General features: G+C 39.4%; 1 protein-coding gene across 2 annotated transcripts in view; it reads left to right on the top strand.

The window, feature by feature from the left end:
* Positions 1-23,118, top strand: part of SNAP25 (synaptosome associated protein 25) — a 222,448-nt gene extending 199,330 nt beyond the window's left edge. For both annotated transcript variants that reach the window (XM_082252321.1, XM_082252320.1), the window contains exons 7-8: positions 19,517-19,661; positions 21,824-23,118. In XM_082252321.1, the coding sequence (XP_082108447.1) occupies positions 19,517-19,661; positions 21,824-21,892 (214 nt within the window). In that variant the 3' untranslated portion in view covers positions 21,893-23,118. The remainder of the gene's footprint in view (positions 1-19,516; positions 19,662-21,823) is intronic.
* Positions 23,119-23,703: the final 585 nt, after the last annotated feature.

Here is a 23,703-nt window from a genome sequence, read left to right as displayed (position 1 = left end):
AGCATAAGGTAGCGGCATATCCCCATGACATTCTGTTCTATGTATCTAACCCGAGAATTACATTGCCAAACTTAATAAAAGAAATGAAAAGGTATGAAGAACTTTCAAATTTGAAGATAACCCCTCTAAAATCTGAAATTTTGAATATAAATTTGAATAGGAAAGAAGAACTAGCTTTACAAAAAGAATTCCCATTTTCCTGGGGGGAAAAAAGTTCTAAAATATCTTGGGATAAATCTAACAATGCGTCTAAAGAATATATATCAAGAAAACTATATCTCACTACTGAACGAAATTAAAATAGAAATTCAAAAGAGGCCACTCTCTTGGGTAGGACGAATAAATACGGTAAAGATGATGATAGTACCAAAAATCCTCTATAAATTTCAAAAGTTACCAATATATCTTACCACAGACTTATTTAAAATTTTTAAACACAATGATAACAAAATTCATTTGGCAGAATAAGAAATCAAGTATAGAAATCTCAGTACTAAGTAAGTAAGTAAGTGGACAATAGTAAAAAGTGAAAACAAAAGGGTAAAAAATAGAAAATACACTGAATAAAGCACGAGTAACCACTTAATGACCAGGCCATTTTTTGGGAAATGGCACTGCGTTACTTTAACAGACAATTGCGCGGTTGTGCAACACTGTACCTAAATAAAATTGATGTACTTTTTTCCCCACAAATAGAGCTTTCTTTTGGTGGCATTTGATCACCTCTGCAATTTTTATTTTTTGCGCTATAAACAAAAATATAGCGACAATTCTGAAAAAAAAAAAAACAAAATATTTTTTACATTCTGCTATATAACATTCCCTAAAAAAATGTAAAAACCAAAATTTTTTAACATTTTAGGCCAATTTGTTGTCTGCTACATATTTTTGGTAAAAAAAGAAAATCGCAATAAGCGTGTTTTGATTGGTTTGCGCAAAAGTTATCACGTCTACCAACTACGGGAAAGATTTATGTAATTTTTATTTATTTTTATTTTTTTATTAGTAATGGCGGCGATCTGCAAATTTTTAGTGGGACTGCGACATTGCGGCGAACAGATCGGACCCCTAACTGACACTTTTGGGGGGGACCAGTGACATTACTACAGTAATCAGTGCTAAAAATATGCACTGTTACTGTAATAATGACATTGACAGGGAAGGGGTTAACACAGTGGGTGATCAAGTGGTTAAATGTAAGCCTAGGGGAGTGTTTCTAACTGTATGGGGGAGTGGCTTTTGAAATGATTATAAAGACCTGTGATCCTATATGGAAGGATCACAGGCGCTCTGTGATCATTCCAGAAAGAAGAACGATCAGCTGTGTTTACAATTCAATCTTAGTGGGGAGCGATCGCGGATGGCAGGCGGCAATCGGAGACGCCTGCTCCATGCATCGGAGTCCCTACTGCCAAGTGGCGGCAGAAGTGTGGCGCCAAAAGCACGCTCGCCCCCTAGCTGCAGGCGCACGACCGATGTAGAGCTACCTGCCTACCCTTAGTAAAACTGCGGCGGGCGGTCCGGAAGCAGTTAAGTAAAAATATTTGGGTTCCACAAAAATATAGAATATTAAATGGAGACACGCATGAATTGACTAAGAATGTGTTTAGGGTATGGGATTTAATTTATAAACAAATAAGATGGAAATATAATTCACCTTTAATCTCACTCACGGGGACAAATTATTTTATACCTGGTAATGGATAATAGATAAAAATGCACCGATTAAAGATATAACAAACAATAGAAAAATATGTCCATATCAGGAACTGAAACATAAAAAGGAATTGATGATAGTAAAAAAATGGCAATATTCTCAGTTAAGACATTTTTTTGACAACTTTGCCTCAGTCATTTAGATTGGAGAAAGATATCTTTTCATTTGAACGCCTGTGCAATATGCAGACAACCAAAAAACACTGTATATCACAGATCTATAAAATACTTACAGAGAGTATAGGACCGAGAATACCACCATTCATTGATAAATGGGAAAAAGAGCTGGGATCACGGCTAGAGGGGCAACAAATAAATAAAGTACTGAGAGTGGTCCACAAGCTCTAAAATAGAACATATACAGTTAAAAATTTTAATGCTATGATTCTGAATTAAAGATTGCAGGTTCCAGTATAAGCACTCCACATACCTCAGTATATGTAATCATCAGTATAAACAATGTCAAACATTTATCCTACGACCAGCTGTTGAGAACTCCCTCAGTTGATGGGGCAGTCCAGAAGGGACCTCATCCAAGGATCATCAAGGCTTAAATCGCCAAAATACGTCTTGCGGGTTAATTATCTACAACAAAAAAATTCTGTTGTGTGGTGATACTAGTAAAATATCTATTGAGAAACAGTAGATGTGGAATAAGGAGCGACAAGAGGGGAATTACAATAGTCCATAAAGTAAGTAGCCCTATGTATTCCAAACTATACCCCTACTCCCCATACTGAGAAAATATTTTTTTATAAGGGCTAACCAAGGATAATACAATATCAGTCACCTCTGATATATTAAGACAAAAGTATGTCTTGGTAGTTGATGTATTGCTCCCCTCATATATTGCCAGCCAAAACCTATAACCTATATATCCATACATCCATAATGTATTGAGATATATATATATATATATATATATATATATATATATATATACAGTGCCTTGCGAAAGTATTCGGCCCCCTTGAACTTTGCGACCTTTTGACACATTTCAGGCTTGAAACATAAAGATATAAAACTGTAATTTTTTGTGAAGAATCAACAACAAGTGGGACACAATCATGAAGTGGAACGAAATTTATTGGATATTTCAAACTTTTTTAACAAATAAAAAACTGAAAAATTGGGCGTGCAAAATTATTCAGCCCCCTTAAGTTAATACTTTGTAGCGCCACCTTTTGCTGCGATTACAGCTGTAAGTCGCTTGGGGTATGTCTCTATCAGTTTTGCACATGGAGAGACTGAAATTTTTGCCCATTCCTCCTTGCAAAACAGCTTGAGCTCAGTGAGGTTGGATGGAGAGCATTTGTGAACAGCAGTTTTCAGTTCTTTCCACAGATTCTCGATTGAGTCCAGGTCTGGACTTTGACTTGGCCATTCTAACACCTGGATATGTTTATTTGTAAACCATTCCATTGTAGATTTTGCTTCATGTTTTGGATCATTGTCTTGTTGGAAGACAAATCTCCGTCCCAGTCTCAGGCCTTTTGCAGACTCCATCGGGTTTTCTTCCAGAATGGTCCTGTATTTGGCTCCATCCATCTTCCCATCAATTTTAACAATCTTCCCTGTCCCTGCTGAAGAAAAGCAGGCCCAAACCATGATGCTGCCACCACCATATTTGACAGTGGGGATGGTGTGTTCAGGGTGATGAGCTGTGTTGCTTTTACGCCAAACATAAAGTTTTGCATTGTTGCCAAAAAGTTCGATTTTGGTTTCATCTGACCAGAGCACCTTCTTCCACATGTTTGGTGTGTCTCCCAGGCGGCTTGTGGCAAACTTTAACCGCTTGCCGACTGCGCACAGTATATTTACTGCGGCAGTCGGCCCCGGCCAGGCAGAGTGACGTAGGTCTACGTCGCTCGCCTGTCACTCCTTCCAGAGCCAATAGCGGGCTCTGGCTCTCGGCTCGTTCACGGAGGAGTGCGGGAGTGTGACTGGCGGACCCGATGTCCGCCGGTCACACTACGATCGCCGCTACAGCGGGAGAAAGACAGAGCGGCTTGTGTAAACAACGCACCTGTCAGTTCTCCCTGTGTAAAAGTGAAGATCAAACAGTTCTACTATGTAGAACTGTTGATCTTTGTTTTTACACTAGTAGACCTGTCCCTACACAGTTAGAAACACGCCCCTAGGACACACTTAACCCCTCCCTGTCCAATACTGTTAACCCCTTCCCTGCCAGTGTCATTTTTGCAGTAACAGTGCATATATATAGCACTGATTACTGCAGTAATGTCACTGGTACCCCCAAAAGTGTCAAAAATGTCAGTCAAGGGTCCGATCTGTCCGCCGCAATGTCGCAGTACCGCAAAAAAAATCGCAGATCGCCGCCATTACTCGTTAAAAAAAAAAACACCAAAAATGACAAAAATCTTTCCCTTTGTTAGTAAATGCGATAACTTTCGCGCAAACCAATCAAAATACGCTTTTTGCGATTTTTTTTACCAAACATAGGTAGCGTAAAACAAATTGGCCGAAAATTTTAAAAAATTTTGATTTTTACATTTTTTTTTGGGGGAATTTCATATAAAAAAAAGTGAAAAATATTGTTGTTTTTGCAAAAATTACGCTCTTTTTTTGTTTATAGCGCGTGATCAAAAAATCGCACAGGTGATCAAATACCACCAAAAGAAAGCTCTGTTTGTGGGAAAAAAAGGACGTGAAATTCGTTTAGGTACAGCGTCGCACGACCGCGCAATTGTCCGTTAAAGTCACGCAGTAAAAAATCGCAAAATAACCCCTGGTCTTTTAGCAGGAAAATCCTCCGGTGGTAAAGTGGTTAAACAACACTTTTCATGGATATCTTTAAGAAATGGCTTTCTTCTTGCCACTCTTCCATAAAGGCCAGATTTGTGCAGTATATGACTGCCTCAGCTGTAGATCTCTGCAGTTCATCCAGAGTGATCATGGGCCTCTTGGCTGCATCTCTGATCAGTCTTCTCCTTGTATGAGCTGAAAGTTTAAAATCTAACTTTTGTTGACATATTATAAGAATGTGTAATCTGTAATTTGATGCCTTTTGGAGATTTTTCCATCTTTCCTTATCTTCTTTATGCACATTAATACAAATTTTTACCTGGGGTGCCCAAACTTTCGATCACCACTGTATATATATATATATATATATATATATATATATATATACAGTGGGTACGGAAAGTATTCAGACCCCCTTAAATTTTTCACTCTTTGTTATATTGCAGCCATTTGCTAAAATCATTTAAGTTCATTCTTCTTCCTCATGAATGTACACATAGCACCCCATACTGACAGAAAAACACAGAATTGTTGACATTGTTGCAGGTTTATTAAAAAAGAAAAACTGAAATATCACATGGTCCTAAGTATTCAGACCCTTTGCTCAGTATTTAGTAGAAGCCCCCTTTTGATCTAATACAGCCAGGAGTCTTTTTGGGAAAGATGCAACAAGTCTTTTACACCTGGATTTGGGGATCCTCCTTGCAGATCCTCAACAGTTCTGTCAGGTTGGATGGTAAACGTTGTTGGACAGCCATTTTTAGGTCTCTCCAGAGATGCTCAATTGGGTTTAAGTCAGGGCTCTGGCTGGGCCATTCAAGAACAGTCACAGAGTTGTTGTGAAGCCACTCCTTCGTTATTTTAGCTGTGTGCTTAGGGTCATTGTCTTGTTGGAAGGTAAACCTTCGGCCCAGTCTGAGGTCCGGGGCACTCTGGAGAAGGTTTTTGTCCAGGATATCCCTGTACTTGGCCGCATTCATCTTTCCCTTGATTGCAACCAGTCGTCCTGTCCCTGCAGCTGAAAAACACCCCCACAGCATGATGCTGCCACCACCATGCTTCACTGTTGGGACTGTATTGGACAGGTGATGAGCAGTGCCTGGTTTTCTCCACACATACCGCTTAGAATTAAGGCCAAAAAGTTCTATTTTGGTCTCATCAGACCAGAGAATCTTATTTCTCACCATCTTGGAGTCCTTCAGGTGTTTTTTAGCAAACTCCATGCGGGCTTTCATGTGTCTTACACTGAGGAGAGGCTTCTGTCGGGCCATTCTGCCATAAAGCCCCGACTGGTGGAGGGCTGCAGTGATGGTTGACTTTCTACAACTTTCTCCTATCTCCTGACTGCATCTCTGGAGCTCAGCCACAGTGATCTTTGGGTTCTTCTTTACCTCTCTCACCAAGGCTCTTCTCCCCCGATAGCTCAGTTTGGCCGGACGGCCAGCTCTAGGAAGGGTTCTGGTCGTCCCAAACGTCTTCCATTTGAGGATTCTGGAGGCCACTGTGCTCTTAGGAACCTTAAGTGCAGCAGAAATCTTTTTGTAACCTTGGCCAGATCTGTGCCTTGCCACAATTCTGTCTCTGAGCTCTTCAGGCAGTTCCTTTGACCTCATGATTCTCATTTGCTCTGACATGCATTGTGATCTGGAAGGTCTTATATAGACAGGTGTGTGGCTTTCCTAATCAAGTCCAATCAGTATAATCAAACACAGCTGGACTCAAATGAAGGTGTAGAACCATCTCAAGGATGATCAGAAGAAATGGAAAGCACCTGAGTTAAATATATGAGTGTCACAGCAAAGGGTCTGAATACTTAGGACCATGTGATATTTCAGTTTTTCTTTTTTAATAAATCTGCAACAATGTCAACAATTCTGTGTTTTTCTGTCAGTATGGGGTGCTATGTGTACATTCATGAGGAAGAAGAATGAACTTAAATGATTTTAGCAAATGGCTGCAATATAACAAAGAGTGAAAAATTTAAGGGGGTCTGAATACTTTCCGTACCCACTGTACATACATACACAATGCATTCATAAAGTATACACAGGGCTTCACTTGTTCCACATTTTGTTATGTTACAGTCTTATTTCAAAATGGATTGGCATAATTTTCCTCAAAATTATACGAACAATACACCATAATGACAACGTAAAAGAAGTTTATTTGAAATCTTTGCAAATTTATTAAAAACAAAAATGAAAAAAATCCCATGTACATAAGTATTTACAGCCTTTGCTCAATACTTTGTTGAAGCACCTTTGGTACCAATTACAGCATCAAGTCTTTTTGAGTATGATGCTACAAGCTTGGTGTAGGAACAACTCAGATCCGGTGATTTGGAAAACAAGAGGAATTTGTTTATTTACATGCGCATGGAGATATATACAGAGTTCAGTCAAAGCAGCCTGTCTCATGCATAAAAATCTACCTAGACAATGGGGTTTGCACTTTTTATAGTGATCAATATTTATGAGGTATAGGTGTGTTCTGGGCTGATCTAAAGTGTAATAGCATATTTCATCCAATCAATGTCCACTTTTACATCTGGTAGAGTGACGGTTAAATCAACTGTCCCATTCTTTAGCTGTAATCTCTCCGGTCAGCGCTGGTTCTGGAAATTGGTCTTGGAATGTAGCATCCTGCTTCCTTATCTCTCAAGTTCTTCTCTCTGCAGAAGTAAGAAAATGAACTTCCCTCCCCTTCATACAGGCAAAGGGTAGAATGTGTGTCTCAAAACAAGCTAATCATAAAGCATCACTCTAACTGTAATTTACATAAAGTATAACTTCTATCTACATTTATTGGTTCATATATACATTACTTCAGCTGCATTTATGAAAGATTCCTGACTCAGGAGCTCTATCCACCACTCTTGAGATGAGTCCCTTCATGCACCGTACCAGACAGCAGCCTGCGCATAATAATACTGACAGCACTACTGCAACCGCAATGGCTAAGGTGGTGAAATACTTGCCCCATTTGCCGAACCAGCGTTCCATTCATCCGGTGAAGGGGTCCTTGATCCCGCTATTTTCCACCAACTCTTGAGACAGCATCTCCAAGCCCTTCAATGCTCAGGTGACGCTGCCATCTGGGGCGGTATTATTGGGGATAAAGATACAGAACGTGGCACCGAACATTACACAGACCCCTCCCCTCTCGGCCAGGAGCATGTCCAAGGAGATTCTCTTCTGCCAGGCTGTCAGCGGGGTGGCATCAAGCTGCTCGGCAAGGCCCTTGACTGCATCCCGTGTGTAGTTGACAAGCGCTGCTGATTGCAATATATTTAGTTTATCCAATCAGTGTTTTTATTTACAGATATAAACAGAAAAATTGATTCAAAACCTGCAGCTATTTGGTTTCTTGCTTTAAATTCATCTGGGACTCCTCTTGGTACTCCTATAGCATCTATGTATACTAATCTATCAAGACTTCCCCGGGGATGTCTCTCTTGGTTAGCTCATTTAATTTCCTGCTTAGGGCCTTATCCCATATAGGAACACCTCCTAGTCTGGCGGGGAAGATTAGAAAAGGTTGAACTACTTTCACCAGCGTGCATGTCCCATCCCAGTTTGAGCTCAATAAAGGCCTTAGTTTTTATTTTAGTCACAGGAAATTTATCAATTTCTGTTTCGCAATCTCACTGTCTGCTTTTCCTTGCATAATCAATAGGATACACGTCATATTAAAAGTCAAGGGAATTGGAACAGTCGCTAGCCTTGGTCTTCCACTGGCGCACACTACACAGTAAGAGGCATTAGTCGAATTGGCCATACACTTCATCCATTCCAACCATTCATTCTTGTCAGAGTAGCCGGTCTCTATGCTCAATCTATCCACCAGATGTATCACTACTCCAACTACCTCACTGTCCTGTCTATCTCCAACCTTAGGGAGTGAGCTACCTGTAGCACTGGCAGGGAAACTTTGGGAAGGGTTTACCTGGAGTTTGACTTCAGCCCATGGATCTGTTCCTGACTTAGTTATTCCCAGTCTGTATACCCCGCTATCTCTGACCTCTGGGTTTCCTATTGTAATGATAATGTTTCCTTGGCTTCCTTTGCTAAAGAGATACTTTGATAGGTAGGTATGTCATCTGAGGAATCCTAACTGAACTGGTTTCCTACGTGTGGGGGTCTGTTGTCCACCATACATCCTCCCAGTCACCACATATCTTATCCTTCCCACATATATACATACATATATATATATATATATATATATATATATATATATATACACACACACACATACATACACAAGGTACAATCAATCAGAAATTTTCCTTGAGGGGTTTTGTGGTACCACCCAGGAACAGCAGAGAAAACATGGTCACCTCCTATTTACCTATTCCCATGTGTTGAGTTCACAGTGTTACTTTCACCTCTTGTAGGTGGGAGGTGGTCTCTCCTTCCAGGATGTGAATCCCTTTATTTAGAGGAAGAGATGTGCCCCCATTCGCAACACTCACTCACATAGATTTGTTCTCTTACTCTAATGGTTTTGGGGATTCTCTGCGGTCTTTAGAAGTGTGAGAGTCTATATATTCACATTGACACATACTGTCAGGCCTAAGGCCTTCCTATACCATGTGATTTGTATCCAAGCGCACACTGTGCACAAAATTTTTTTTTAAGTAATTCGAGAATCCAAATACCGCAAATGTCTTAAATGTCTTCTCCACTTCTAGGGATACCATCCCTCCTGTTGAGACATGGTTTACCCCATGGCTCAAAAGAGCCACATACCAGAACAAACCGCTATACAACAGTGGTTCAGAAAACCCACCTCTAGCTGTGTTTCATTTCTTATCTGATAATTGTGTATACTTTTCATCAGTTCTATTTTCCACCCAGCTTACCTTAAATGAAGAAAATGGGGGATCTGAAATATATCTAATCTAATGTGTAGATACCTACTTTCCTGTTCCCTTGCTGATTTACCAACTCAGACAATCTTATTCGGCTATTTTAGGGCTGAAAATATAAAAATATCAAGACAGGTGTCATCCAAACATTCCATAACTAATAATAATGCCCATATAGCCTCTCATAGATTTCTGAAAAGTTAAATCCACGTTCCCTAGTGACCTGGCCCAACACTAAAAGAAAAAAAAATCAGCTTTCCCATTTAGGGTAAAATATTGGTACAAAAACATCACCTCCCAAATAAACTTCTACAGAACTTTGTATCTAAACTAAACAATATTTAACCATAGGCCCAACTGCTCACCACTTAATGTGTGCATTTCCTCCATATATATATATTCCGGGCTCCTCTCACAATCTAAAGACATTCTGGAAACTAATTCGCTTTTATCTATATTTACCCCAGCTTCTGTGGACATATTACCCATACATATATGTCTGTCATCGTGTTCTGCATGCCTGACCCAAACCTAGATAATTAAAAGGGAACTGGAGAAACCCATATGCGAGAACCTAATTTCATAATCAATTATCAAAAAAATGTAATCAAATGTGGTCAAAAGATTGCTAAGTGTCAGATGTAACCATATATAATTATCAAGACTTACAGTATTCTATTTTATAGGACTTGCTTTAAAATTTTAAATTTTTGCAGTAATCATGACTATCTCTAACAGAACCCAATAATTATAAGCAAACAAGAATTTACCTTTTCCATAATTAATGACACGAGTTGCATAAATTCAAACCGTCAATCATAAAGAAAAATATACTTAAAAACAGATATCAGTTATATGTGAAATCCAAGTTGGAATCTCTAACTCAGTGTAACCCTTTCTGTTTCTGTACTGCGCACATCCCATTGATTCTGTTTTCCAAAACGTTTGCACACTCCAATAGTGCTTCTGCCTTACAGACCACTGCAATGATTATGTCAGAATATACATAAGTAGATGCTGCCATAATTAAACAAAACACACGCACAGGAAAGGACAATACAGAAAAATATAAAATCAAAATTAATTAGTCACTCTATATACAACCAGTTGTAAAAAAAACTATTATTGTATTCATATAAACAAAGATGATGCAAGTTGTCAATGGATTCTGTAACCTTCTTTCGTTTTTGGACATTAAACCATATCTGTCAGGCGGATTGAGACTGTTCAGTACCATCTAGAAACTTAAGCAAAATTAAAGGTCATAATAGGTTACCATTACATTTCTCACCTAGAAATAATCAAATAGTTAGCAACAAACATATATCAATCACATGTCATATGGCCATATTGTTTAATGAGAGTGCACTCTATTCTTCCCATATATAATGAGCTCATAATAATTAATTATTTTAATTTTCACCACGAGGATTTTCATAAAAGGACGTCCATTAAAAGTTGTCAATAATTTACCTTGGTTAAAACTCATTCACAATAACCTTCGTAGTGTGTTCATTACATTATATATCGATTATATATCACCAATCATACTGAGTAACGATCACCATCTCTTACTCAAAGCCAACTATACAGATCTTGGGAACTTCTAGAAACAGATCTGGTTCCTTCTGCGTCAACAAAAACCCATAAGCATTAAAAGACAAAACAAGACAAGAGAGACATACATTTTCAGTGAGCATTCATTATTGTCCTATCTTTTCCTTGATATTTGGTCACATATTTAGCATGTTATACAGAACCTGTCTGATCAACTAACTTCATTCAAACTACTTCCATTTCAAAAGAATGCACAGTTTTTATCAGTGGGTTGGGCTGTCTCGCTTTCCACGCCCATTGGCTGGAATGGAAAGACTAAGGCTCGGTTTCCACTAGTGCGACTTGCGGTGCGACTTGACACAAGTCAAGTCGCACAGCAAGTCAAAAGCCATTGTTTTTAATGGGGCCCGTTTCCACTGCCGTGGCTTAAGTTGCGGCGACTTCAAAAGTAGTTCGTGCACTACTTTTGAGCCGACTTCCCTCTATATATGAGGGACAAGTCTCACTGAAGCCGCAGTTTACTTTCGCTACGAAGTCGTGCTAGAAGTAGCACGACTTCGTAGCCGCACTAGTGGAAACCTAGCCTAAAGGTTTTAAATAATTATAATAGTAATGGCTGCTTTTTGAAATCTAAAAGGCGTTAGCTTCAGTCAATTATTTTGTCTCTTTGTTTCCAATTAATCTTAAAGTTACACAAGACAAAAAAACTATTTTAACTAGGATTTTATATCTGTCAATATTTAAAACTTCCCTTACTTTTCAAAGCATTTGAACATCACATATTACATTATATTACTCATTTCTCATGTTCAAAACTCTCCTACTTTCACAATCAGACATTTAAAAAGAGTGGAATTTCTTCCACCGGTCCTCCATCTCTCCCTCCCTCCTTTTCCAAAGGGAAGGGGAGGATTCTGCAGACGGCTTTCTCCTAACATTAAACTCTCATTAACTCTCACACACAAGTAGTAAAGCTTATGTTACCAATCAGCAATGCTTACATACACTTATACCATACACACGTTACCTCTCTGTCTGAATTCAGATAACATTGTCACATTTACAACAGAAACCTCAAAATGCATTCAATCATCTTCAACAAACAACATTTTCTTATCAGGGACCAAAATATTTACCGTGCTCCCTCTTAATAAAAGACCAACTTAACTGTATTACTTTCAAAAATAACCTGCCGCATCCTTCTCTAAAACAACCGTTCCAAATCATTACTTCAGCTGCATTTATGAAAGATTCCTGACTCAGCCAATTCTTCCAACACTTGGCACACCTGTTTTTTTGGCAGTTTCTCCCATTCTTCTTTTTAGGGCCTCTCAAGCTCCATCAAGTTGGATGGGGGAGCTTTGGTGCACAGCCATTTTCAGATCTCTCCAGAGATATTCAATAGGGTTCAAGTCTGGGCTGAGACTGGGCCACTCAAGGACATTCACAGAGTTGCCTCGTAGCTACTCCTTTGCTATCCTGGCTGTGTGTTTAGGGTTGTTGTCCTGTTAGAAGATGAACCTTCGCCCCAGTCTGAGGTCCAGAGCGCTCTGGAGCAGGTTTTGATCAAGGACGTCTCTGTACATTGCTGTATTCATCTTTCCATTGATCCTGACTAGTCTCCAAGTTCCTGCCTCTGAAAAACATCCCCCCAAAACATGATGCTGCCACCACCATGCTTCGCTGTAGGAATGGTATTGGCCAGGTGATGACTGGTTTCCTCCAGACATGAAGCTTGCCATTCAGGCCAAAGAGTTCAGTCTTTGTTTCATCTGACCAGAGATTTTTGTTTCTCATGGTCTGAGAGTCCTTCAGGTGCTTTTTGGCAAACCCCAGGCAGGCTGTCATGTGCCTTTTACTGAGGAGTGGCTTCTGTCTGACCACTCCACTATACAGGCTTAATTGGTGGAGTGCTGCAGAGATGGTTGTTCTTCTGGAAGGTTCTTCTCTCTCCACAGAGAAACGCTGGAGCTCTGTCAGAGTGACCATCGGGTTCTTGATCAGTTTGGCTGGGTGGCCCACTCTAGGAAGAGTTCTGGTGTTTCCAAACTTCCTCCATTTATGGATGAGGGAGGCCACTGTGCTCATTAATACCTTCAATGCTGCAGAAAATTTTCTGTACCCTTCCCCAGATCTATGCCTCATTACAATCCTGTCTCTGAGGTCTACAGACAATTCCTTGGACTTTATGGCTTGGTTTGTGCTCTGACATGCACTGTTAACGGTGGGACCTTATATAGACAGGTATGTGCCTTTCCAAATCATATCCAATCAACTGAACTTACCACAGGTGGACTCCAGTCAAATTGTAGTAACATCTCAAGGATGATCAGTGGAAACAGGATGCACCTGAGCTCAGTTTTGAGTGTCATGGCAAAGGCTGTAAATACTTATGTACCTTTGATTTTTTTCGTTTTTTATTTTTAATAAATTTGCAAAGATCTCAAACAAACTTCTTTCATGTTGTCATTATGGGGTATTGTTTGTAGAATATTGAGGAAAATAATGAATTTAATCTATTTTGGAATAAGGTTGTAACGTAACGAAATGTGGAAAAGGTAAAGCGCTGTGAATACATTGCGGATGCACTTTATATATAAATATAAATATATATATATATATATATATATATATATATAAAATAGGAATGAGAAAAACAACCGTAGCTATTGTATCCCACTTACTCAGTGATATGGTGCTAGTTGCGTTGCCACAAAATTAAATTAAAATGCACATACGATGTGTACAGCAGCTGCTATTAAAAGTTAGTAAATCAGAAAGAAAGTGTATGTATAATATCCTTTTGACAGGTAAAACTGGCCAAAGGAATGCATACAAACACTAGCAGCGCTATCAGCGAGACTCAATGTAAAGTCCCAGTGCAATAGTCCATAAACCAAGAAAACTCCGGAGTGTCAAAACATGTAACATATAATATATATAGTCCAATGAAGCAACCAGGTGGATCAATCCTTCATGCTTGGTATGTAGACACTCTTATATGCATGCTCCATCACCACACCACTGTGGCCCCCTTGGTAATGCCCACGTACCTATAGGAGATAAACACTGCACCAGGTAATTAAGATCATCAATCCAACTAGCAACAGCAGACCACAGATCCCTTTGCTCCAGATGGATCCTCCTGTAGACTCTCAGTCAATGCATGCCATGCAACAAAAAATTGGGACTCATAGTGTAAACCGCACACACAGCTTTATTTAATTAAAAAATCCAATGGTTACACTCACAATATAAAATATGATAAACAGCGTTACTTGATAAACAGGCTCCCTCACGACTGTGTAGTCAATCATCGTTTCCGAGACTTGTACTCTCTGCGGCTCGGTACCAGCCAGCGGACTTCTGGGTTGCGGGGTGTGATGCCAGACGCTCCGGTTGCCAGGGTGACCGCGTGCTCACGCCCTAACGCGTTTCGTCACAGAGGACTTCTTGGTTTGGGGTGCACACCCTATTGCAATAGGCTGCGCACACCTATGATGCCTGCCCTTTCCACCCAGATCTGCCATTCACAGAAGCCGAACTACAGCTTCTATGAATGAAGCGAGATCTGGGAATGGAGGGGGTGGAGCTATAAATTATCTGTCTGTCCTCCATTCATAGATTGCTTTCCATTCATAGAAGCTGCAGCAAGGCTTCTGAGAATGGTGGCATTAGGTGGAAAGGGTGTTTATTATATCAACCCCCACACCAGAAGATTACAGGGGTGGGTGGAGGAGGTTGGAGGAAGATTTTCACAAAAAGAAGAGCGATCAGCACAAGGGGCACATCACACTGATTGTAAGTTATGTCCCTTATGCTGACCTTCTGTACATGATTTTGGCTGCATGTAGGCTTTAGGCAGCTGACATTTTCAAATAGCCTTTCCTAGTTCTTTGTCATTCACTCCCTGTTTGTTCTTTCATTGTGAAGTAGGTCAGTATAATCACAAGCAAGCTTTCGTATATGTTCATGGATGCATGTAAGGAGTGTTCTCACGACTGCGTGCTGGAATGCCATTAGAAATGTTGAAGTAGAAGATACATGTATGCTTGCAGCTCCTATGTTTCCTATGTGAGTCAGCACATATATGCCCCAAATACATCATCAAGTTAAACAGTTTAAATATCTGAATAGATAAATAAGACGTGCTTCTCTGTATTTACATCTGCTTGTCTACCTATCACAAAGAGCTGCCCGTTTGCTGCAGCAATAGAGAATGATGTGCAAGTCAGTTAATCTTCTCTGACATAAAATAGTCTCTGCTCTTCTGTAATGACCGAAAAATGGCATTATGCATCACAATGAGATGTCTCTAGTTAAAGGCCAAATATGATTTGCACCACACAATTACTAGTAGCCTGGAAACCCCAGCAACTGCTGGACCACAACTGTAGATATGCAAGAGAATTTAAAATGCATTGCTTTGCATTTGCTGATCATTTAAAGTACAAATGCTTTAAATGAAAATCGTGTTAAAGGCAAATACTGTCGCCATGGACTGTTATTTGTTGGACTAAAGCCACCTGTCCCTCTTCATTTACAATTATTTCTCTTTGAGATATCATATGTTTCGAAGTTTGAAGCTGAACACAGGGCAGATATGAAAACCCAGTTTAATGAAATTATGCATTCCTTAAGGCTCCATTCTCACCAATGCATTTTTTCATGCTTTTTGCAGAACATTTTTTTATCATGTGTTCCAATGGAACATGTTCACATCAATGCATTTTTGTGCCTCTGCATTTTTGGAAAGGGTCAGGGACTTTTTAAAATTCAAAACAGTGTTTTTTTTTGGTTCAATAGACTTCAAAAGAGAAGCTGCAGAAAAGCATGTAGTGCATTTTTACCGTGATTTTGGGGTGATTTGCATTTTTAAATCTTCCCCACAATAAATCCCCCCGCCCCCCAAAAAGCATAAAAAAACGCAAATCGCGGTAGAATCATCGTAAAATTGCAAAAAGCACTGCATAAAAATGCATAGATGTGAATCGAGCCTAAAAAGGTGTTTGTTGTTTTGTTAAATGCCACTGTTGGTGGCCCCAAAAGATTGTACAATCAGATGCGTGGTGAGCTTTTATGTCACACTAAACTATATTTTAATATTCCCAAAAATAATCCATACACATCTACTACTTAACAGCCCTGTGATCGCTTTTTATGAAATTGTTTCTTGCTCTTTTCTGTCCCCTTTTAACGTCCACTGTGAACTCCTGAACCTTCACATTTCTTCCTCCTTCCGTTTGTTTGAAACAGTGCACATTAGCAGTTACACATCCCATAGTCCCTAATTTATCTCAGAATTGAGCAAAAGAGGGTGGCTACATTGCATTATACAGTGGAACCTTAGAGAACGAATGTAGCCACCCTCTAATAGTAAGGCAGGACACAGTGGCAAAAAAAAATGAAAGACAGATGACCCGATTGGGGAGATTTACTAAAACTGGTGAACACAGAATCTGGTGCATCTGTGCACAGTAACCAATCAGCTTCTAACTTCAGCTTGTTCAATTAAGCTTTGACAATAAAATCTAGAAGCTGATTGGTTAATAAGCAAAGCTGCACTAGATTCTGTGTGCACTGGTTTTAGTAAATCCCCCTCCATCAGTCTGCTGATGCTTCTTAATTGCCCAATCACAGGCTGGAGTGGGGAACTTAAAAGCCTGCACGCAGCTGGCTTCACTATTAGGATTTATGAAGAAATGCGCACTTATGTGCAGTTCACTGTGACCGTGTGAAGGAAGCTGTAGAAGAGGGTCAGTGTAGGTGTCACAGCTAGAGTAGGTTGCCAGCTGAGTTATTATTGGGGCATATACAGGTGCATCTCAAAAAATGTGAATATTATCAAAAAGTTAATTTATTTCAGTAATTAAATTCAAAAAGTGAAACTCATTTATTATATAGATTCATTACACACAGATGGATATATTTCAAGCATTTCTTTATTTTAGATTTGATGATTATGGCTTCCAGCTAGTGATAACCCAAAACTCATGATCTCAGAAAATTAGAATATTACATCACTCATATACTTGACAATACCCTACATATTCTCTATGAGGTTTAGGTCAGCCAAGTCCTGCTGGAAAATTAAATCAGCATCTCCATAAAGCTGGTCAGCAGAGCTAATTATGAAGTTCTCTAGAATTTCCTGGTAGAGGGCTGCGCTGACTTTGGACTTGATAAAACACAGTGGACCAACACAAGCAAATGACGTGGCTCCCCAAACCATCACTAACTGTGGAAATTTCACACTGGACCTCATGCAACTTGGATTTGGTGCCTCTTCACTCTTCCTCCAGACTCTGAATGAAATACAAAATCTACTCTGAAAAGGACTTTGGACCACTGAGCAACAGTCCAGTCCTTTCACTCCTTAGCCCAGGTAAGACATTTCTGACGTCTCTGGTTCAGGAATGACTTGACACAAGGAATGCGACAGTTGTAGCCCATGTCCTGGATACGTCTGTGTGTTGTGGCTCTTGAAGCACTGACACAAGCCGTAGTCCACTCCTTGTGAATCTCCCCCAAATTCATGAATGGCATTTGCTTCCCAATCCTCTCAAGGCTGCAGTTATCCCTGCTTGTGCACCTTTTTCTACCACACTTTTTACTTCCACTCAACTTTCCAATAATATGCTTGGATACAGCACTCTGTGAACAGCCAGATTCTTTAGCAATGACCTTTTGTGACTTACCCTCCTTGTGGAGGGTGTCAATGAGTGTTCTCTGGACAACTGTCAAGTCAGCAGTCTTCCCCATGATTGTGTAACCTACTGAACCAGACTGAGATACCATTTAAAGGCTCAGGTTTGAGTTAATTAGCTGATTAGAGTGTGATGCCATGAGTCTACAATATTGAAGTTTTTTACAATATTCTGATTTTCTGAGAAACTGAATTTTGGGGTTTCACTTAACTATAAGTCATAATCATCAAAATAAAAGAAATGCTTGAAATATATCACTCTATGTGCAATGAATCTATATAATATATGAGTTTCCTTTTTTTAATTGAATTACTGAAATAAATTAATGTTTTGATGATATTCACATTTTTTTACCTGTATATAAAATATGGAGCATGAGACAAGGAAGGAGGACAGATGGCTATGCTGTCTTGCACAGCTATGTAAATCTCAGGTTAAAATGGACAAAAGTACAAATCTTTTGGCAGGCACATCAACTCCTATATATTTATTTTTCTTATGTATTTGGCTGTTTTCCTGGAGATCAGTTTTAACACATTAAATAGGGGTCCAGGTATAACATTGTATGTGGACAATGATATCTAATTGTTTTAAGTGTAGACTCTGTGACCTGTTTATGTTTGATGTCGTAATAGTAATTAAAGTCCTGTTACAGGTGACGCCTATCCTGTGTTCTTTTCCCCCTACTATCTCCCCCCAACTTCACAGAGCAGGCACTCCCACTGCAATATTGGTTCTATTGATGCATTTATCAATGCCAACCAATGGCATCAAACTCCCTTCAAGTGTATTTAAAACCAAAACTTTTTTTTTTTTTAAAATTTGGATAGAATGTGAAATGGTTAGAACTCCTGTAAGGTGTTTTATTTCTGACTACAATATTTTCCCAGCTGGGGGGGGGGGGGGGTTGTTCACCTCTTTAAATGTTACATTTTAAATTGTCACCAGAACAGCAAAAAAGGGGACATCTTCCTATGAGGCAGCATGTTCTGGTGTCTAAGGTCTGGTTCACACCTATGCAGGTTGCAGTTTGCATATTCCAGGTGCATTTTGCATTTTTCAATACATGTTTTTGATCCATTGATGTCTATGGAACCAAAAACCAGAAAAAAGTCCTGGCCATGTGTACGTGACCCATAGGAAACAATGTTAAATGGACTGTAGTGTGTTTCTGCAAAACTAAAAAAAAAAAAAAAAAAAATGCATAGGTGTGAACCAGGCCTAAGAGAGGCTATGCCCTCAGTTTGGAGGGGTCATCCCCTCAGTTTGGAGAGGTATTTTCCTACCACCTATTGTGTAAAAAAAGAAACAAAACTCATGGGAACATTATCGTTATAACAATGGGAAAAAAAATAAAATTAGCTTTACATATACTTTTTTCAATTCTCCACAATGTAGAATAAACAAATAATGGGGGAAGTCCAGCAGCTCTTTCACAATGGCTTAAGGGAAATACAGTTGAAGCCTCTACGTAATAAAAAAATACGACTACTGATTGAACCCACCAGTCCTCACTCAAGACAAACAATGATCAGGTATAGGTGGAGCTAAACAAAAGTGATAAAAAAGACATGGCTAAAACTCAACCTTTTGTATGGTAAATAATCACCCTTATGTGGGAAACCCAGAGGAAAACCTAACCCATTGTTACATGAGGTTAAGCCATAGCCAGGGTTTTTATTACTTTTGTTTAGGTTCATAGGATATATACTGATTGTTCCCTCAGGCACAGAATTACAATATTTAATTCTGCAATTTTTTTTCTTTTTTTAATTGTTTTTGACCTAGGATCTGGAGGATACATTTTATTGTATGGAGATATTCTTTGAGTGGACTTATCCTGCAATGTTACCACCCTTAACAAGCTACAAGGTTTAGAATCTCATTACTTGTTTTTCAGAGTAACAAATGATGCCCGAGAAACAGAGATGGACGAGAACCTTGAGCAAGTCAGTGGCATTATTGGAAATCTCCGTCACATGGCTCTGGATATGGGCAATGAGATTGACACACAAAACCGCCAGATCGACAGGATCATGGAGAAGGTGGGTGAAGAATATTATAAACAGACGTATTACTGCTGTGTGGTGAAAAATAATGACAAAAAATTTACAAAAATTGTTAAATCAGTTGACAATATGTGGATATGCTTATCAGGTGTACATAGCTATCTCATCCGTTTTGTCTTTGTCTCAAAACTGGAGAAGAAATGGAGATCTATACAGTAATTTATGCAGCTTCTATTAACCACTTACCGCATACTGACGTACCCGTACGTCGGGTAACTTTGCGGGGTTATACCGGGATGATGCCTCTAGCTAGAGGCATCATCCCGGTACCGTGGTTTAAAGCCGACGGTCGGCTTTCCGTCGGTAATGACCCATGCGGCTCGGGAGCCGCTCGATCGTTACCCGGGTGAGCGGGAGGGGACGTCCCCCCTCCTGCCGCCTTCCGTGGCTTTGCTCGGGGCTCCCGTCCCACCGGGAGCCCCGAGCACCCAGCCGGCACGTCCGCCGGCTGGATGGAGTCCCGATGAATGCCGGAAACGGCATCGATCAGGTCTCCGATGACGTAACCCGGAGGCGGTGTCCATGACGTCACTTCCGGGTTACTGTGCTGCAAAAGGCGGCAAATTTAAAAACGGCTGTATGCAAAAACGCCTTTTCTCTGCGTTTTGCATACATGGAAGTGTAGTGGAGGGGTCTAGGGTCTTAGACCCTCGATCCCTCCATAAAGAGTACCTGTCACTACATATTGGTGTCACAAGGGATGTTTACATTGCTTGTGACAGCAATAAAAGTGATCAGATTTTTTTTTTTTTAAAACCTGTAATAAAGTTAAAAAAAGAAAAAATAAATAGGAAAAAAAAAAAATTAGCTGCCCCCGTCACCGTTAGCTCGCGCAAAAAAAACCTATACGCAAGTCGAGCCGCGAATGAAATCGCTGTTCAAACCACACATGTGCAGTATCGCCGCGATCGCCAGAGCATGGGCAATAATTTAAAAAAAAGAGCTACACTCTAACTCTAAACTGGTAACCGTTAAATAAATTTAAAGCGTTGCAGATTGAGATCTCTATTGACCATAGTTTGTCGCCATCCCACGGGGGGGCGCAATTTTAAACCATAACATGTTGGGTATCTATTTACTCGGCATGACATCTTTCACAATATACAAAAAAAATGGTCTAACTTTACTGTTTAGTATTTTTTAAATGCAGTGAAATGTGATTTTTCTAATTTTTTCCAAAAAAATTGCGTTTTAAAGACCGCTGCGCAAATACCGCGTGACAAAAAATTTTGCAATGACCGACATTTTATTCTCCAGAGTCTTTGCTAAAAAAATATATATAATGTTTGGGGGTTCTAAGTAGTTTTCTAGGAAAAAATACTGGTTTTAAACAAAAAGTGTCCGAAATAGGGCTGGGGCTTAAGTGGTTAAAATCATGTTAGGGGAAGAACGGGCAAAACTAGAGTAGACTATGAGGCTATAGGAGTCAATAGGATGAGCAGTGGTGTTGTGCATAGTACAGTAATCCAAAACAACCAAAGATCTGTTCAAGCCACCGTATCAAAACCTACTTGCCTATAAGAGAAGGCATTAAATACTCATCTTTCCTGGTGCAAATACCACTCTGATCACCAGGATTCGTCCTCTAAAGTCCACTAAGAAACACTTCTGGGAGGTTTGTGCTTTTGTTTAGTCTACATACAGGTATCTGTCCTTATCTATAATCTTAAAATGTGGTAATACCTGAAAAAAAAAAAAACAAGGGTGATTAGTGCCAGAATCCCAAACTAGGTTTCTTTGTCGAATCACAAGGCTTATTCTGCTTAGGACTAGTGAAGAAGAGTCTCATAATAGAGCCACCATTCCTTTAAACCAATGGGTGCTGGCTTATGTGGATTTAGCATCATATATAGATAGATGCCCTCTGGAAAGTTCTCTTGTAAGTTGTACCAGGAACAGCTAACTGGGTTGAGGCTTCATGAGTAGATCCAGAATGTACTAGTAGGATTATATGTCCCAGCTGGCAGGTAAATGCATTGGAATTGGCAGGAATGGGTGGAGTTATTGGTTGGGCAGAGGAAAGTCTTGGCCTGCCTATTTAGTCAGTTTACCTTTTAACCACAAAATTAAGTGATAACGAAACAAATGAATACATGAAAAATATGTACTTTGTTAGCTTATCATTTTTTTCCTTTTAGGCCGACTCCAACAAAGCAAGGATCGACGAGGCCAACACACGTGCCACAAAGATGCTGGGCAGTGGCTAGACGCCTCAAGACTTTATTATCTGCTCCAAACTGTCCTGCTAGACAGTACTTTCATGCTTTTACCATGGTATTTACATACTAGGTTTGCACACATGCACATATCACCCTCTCCTATTGTAAATGTTGTCCTGTGTAGTATGTCAGCTTTCCAAAAAATATACTTGTAATTATTTTTTTTAAGTATATTCCTTTCCAAAGGTTGTATATAGTGATCTACGCTAGCTCACTATACGTTTTCTTTTTTTTTTTTTTTTCTTTTCTTTTTTTTTTATGTTTATCATTTTTTATGATGTTTGCCGAATGACAACAGTGTAGGAATGTTTAATGTGCTGTTGACCTTGATCTATACAGTATTGTTCTTGTAAATCTGTGACATTTCACAGAACTACTGCCTATATCCTTTTTTTGGTGTCATGATACTTAAGCTGTGGAACTGTCCTCGGTTCAATGTTGCTTCCATCTGTTATAATTTCATGATTAGAGCGTGAAACTATATACTATACTTAAGCATTGCACTAACAAGTGATGTGAGTTATGCATTTATGCATGGAAAAAATAGACATTTTAGATGCCTACATACAAGAAGACCTTTTCCCCGTGGCAGTAGCACATTCAATAAAAGCATGCTGAGTATTTGGACACTGTTGGGACTATGTTATACCAGCAAGTTTGCAGTAGTGCCACGTTTCTGTCAATATATTGTTCTATTTAACCATTAACATGCTTTTTTTATTTCCAAAAGGACAGACTTGGCACATATCCAGCAAGAAAAAAAAATATATGTTGCTTTTTTCATTGCTGGCGATATAAAAAAAAAAACTAAAAAAAAAAAAAAATACAAATACGGTTGTAATATAGGGTTTGGGTACTGTTTTTGAGGATCCTCTTTCTGAGGAAATGACGACAGTCTACAATAAAATGGTACAGATATGTAATTTTTATAAGGCTGGGTATGGTTAGCCACTTATCCCATGTGGTTTTATTTAACTTTTCTTTTAAAAGTAATGTTCTCTGTTGCTTACCTAGAGCTATGCACACCAAATCGCTGAGATGTTTAAGTAGATTTAAATTAAGACAATAATCTAAATGAATGAATTCTAGATAAACTGTGATTATCAAAATCATTGCAAGCATGTACTATTAAAATTCCTTCTGTCTTCTGTCAGTTTGTGACGTGATTGACATTTTGTAGCTAGTTTAAAACAATTAAAAATTATAAATCTGAATGTCTCTGTATTTTTTCTTGTCTTGGTTGTGTGTCACTGGTTTCCACCCACATGTAGAATTAGTGGGTGAATTTCTTGCTCTGTGCATATGGTAAAATGTTCATCCAAGTTATAATAAAAAAATTGGGTTTTAATGAAAGAACTATGGCCGAAGTAAAAGGCAGGGCAATAATTTGCTTTCTGAGTCTTGGACTCAGAAAAATTAGAGTGCTAGAGAAGTCAGATTAATAGATGGAGATCACCAGTGACAGCACTTTGTTTCTTCGCACAGTCTTTTTTATTAGGAGGGTTAAAGGAAGTCTTTATGAAAAATCTATGGAAATGGGAACAGTTTATACATTTATTGCAGGGGTGCTCAACCAGTGGCCTGCGGGCCATATGTGGCCCACAGAGCCTTCTGATGTGGCCTGGGACCCCATGCTCTGGGATGGTGAGTCGGCAAACCAAGATCACAGGTTGCCAACCCGCTATCCCAAACCATCAGAGTTGATGGAGTCAGCACCGGAGAAAGAAAGTGGCTGCAGAGGGGGCAGGAGCCGCATAAGCAGATGCTTCCTCTGTAGTGTCATCTCCTTTCCCAGGCGA

The sequence above is a fragment of the Pelophylax lessonae genome, assembly GCF_965119305.1.
Source record: "Pelophylax lessonae genome assembly, chromosome: 3".
In the NCBI taxonomy this organism is placed as follows: Eukaryota; Metazoa; Chordata; class Amphibia; order Anura; family Ranidae; genus Pelophylax; species Pelophylax lessonae.
Note: the sequence above shows the minus strand (reverse complement) of the source record. Positions and strands in the feature narration are given on the sequence as shown.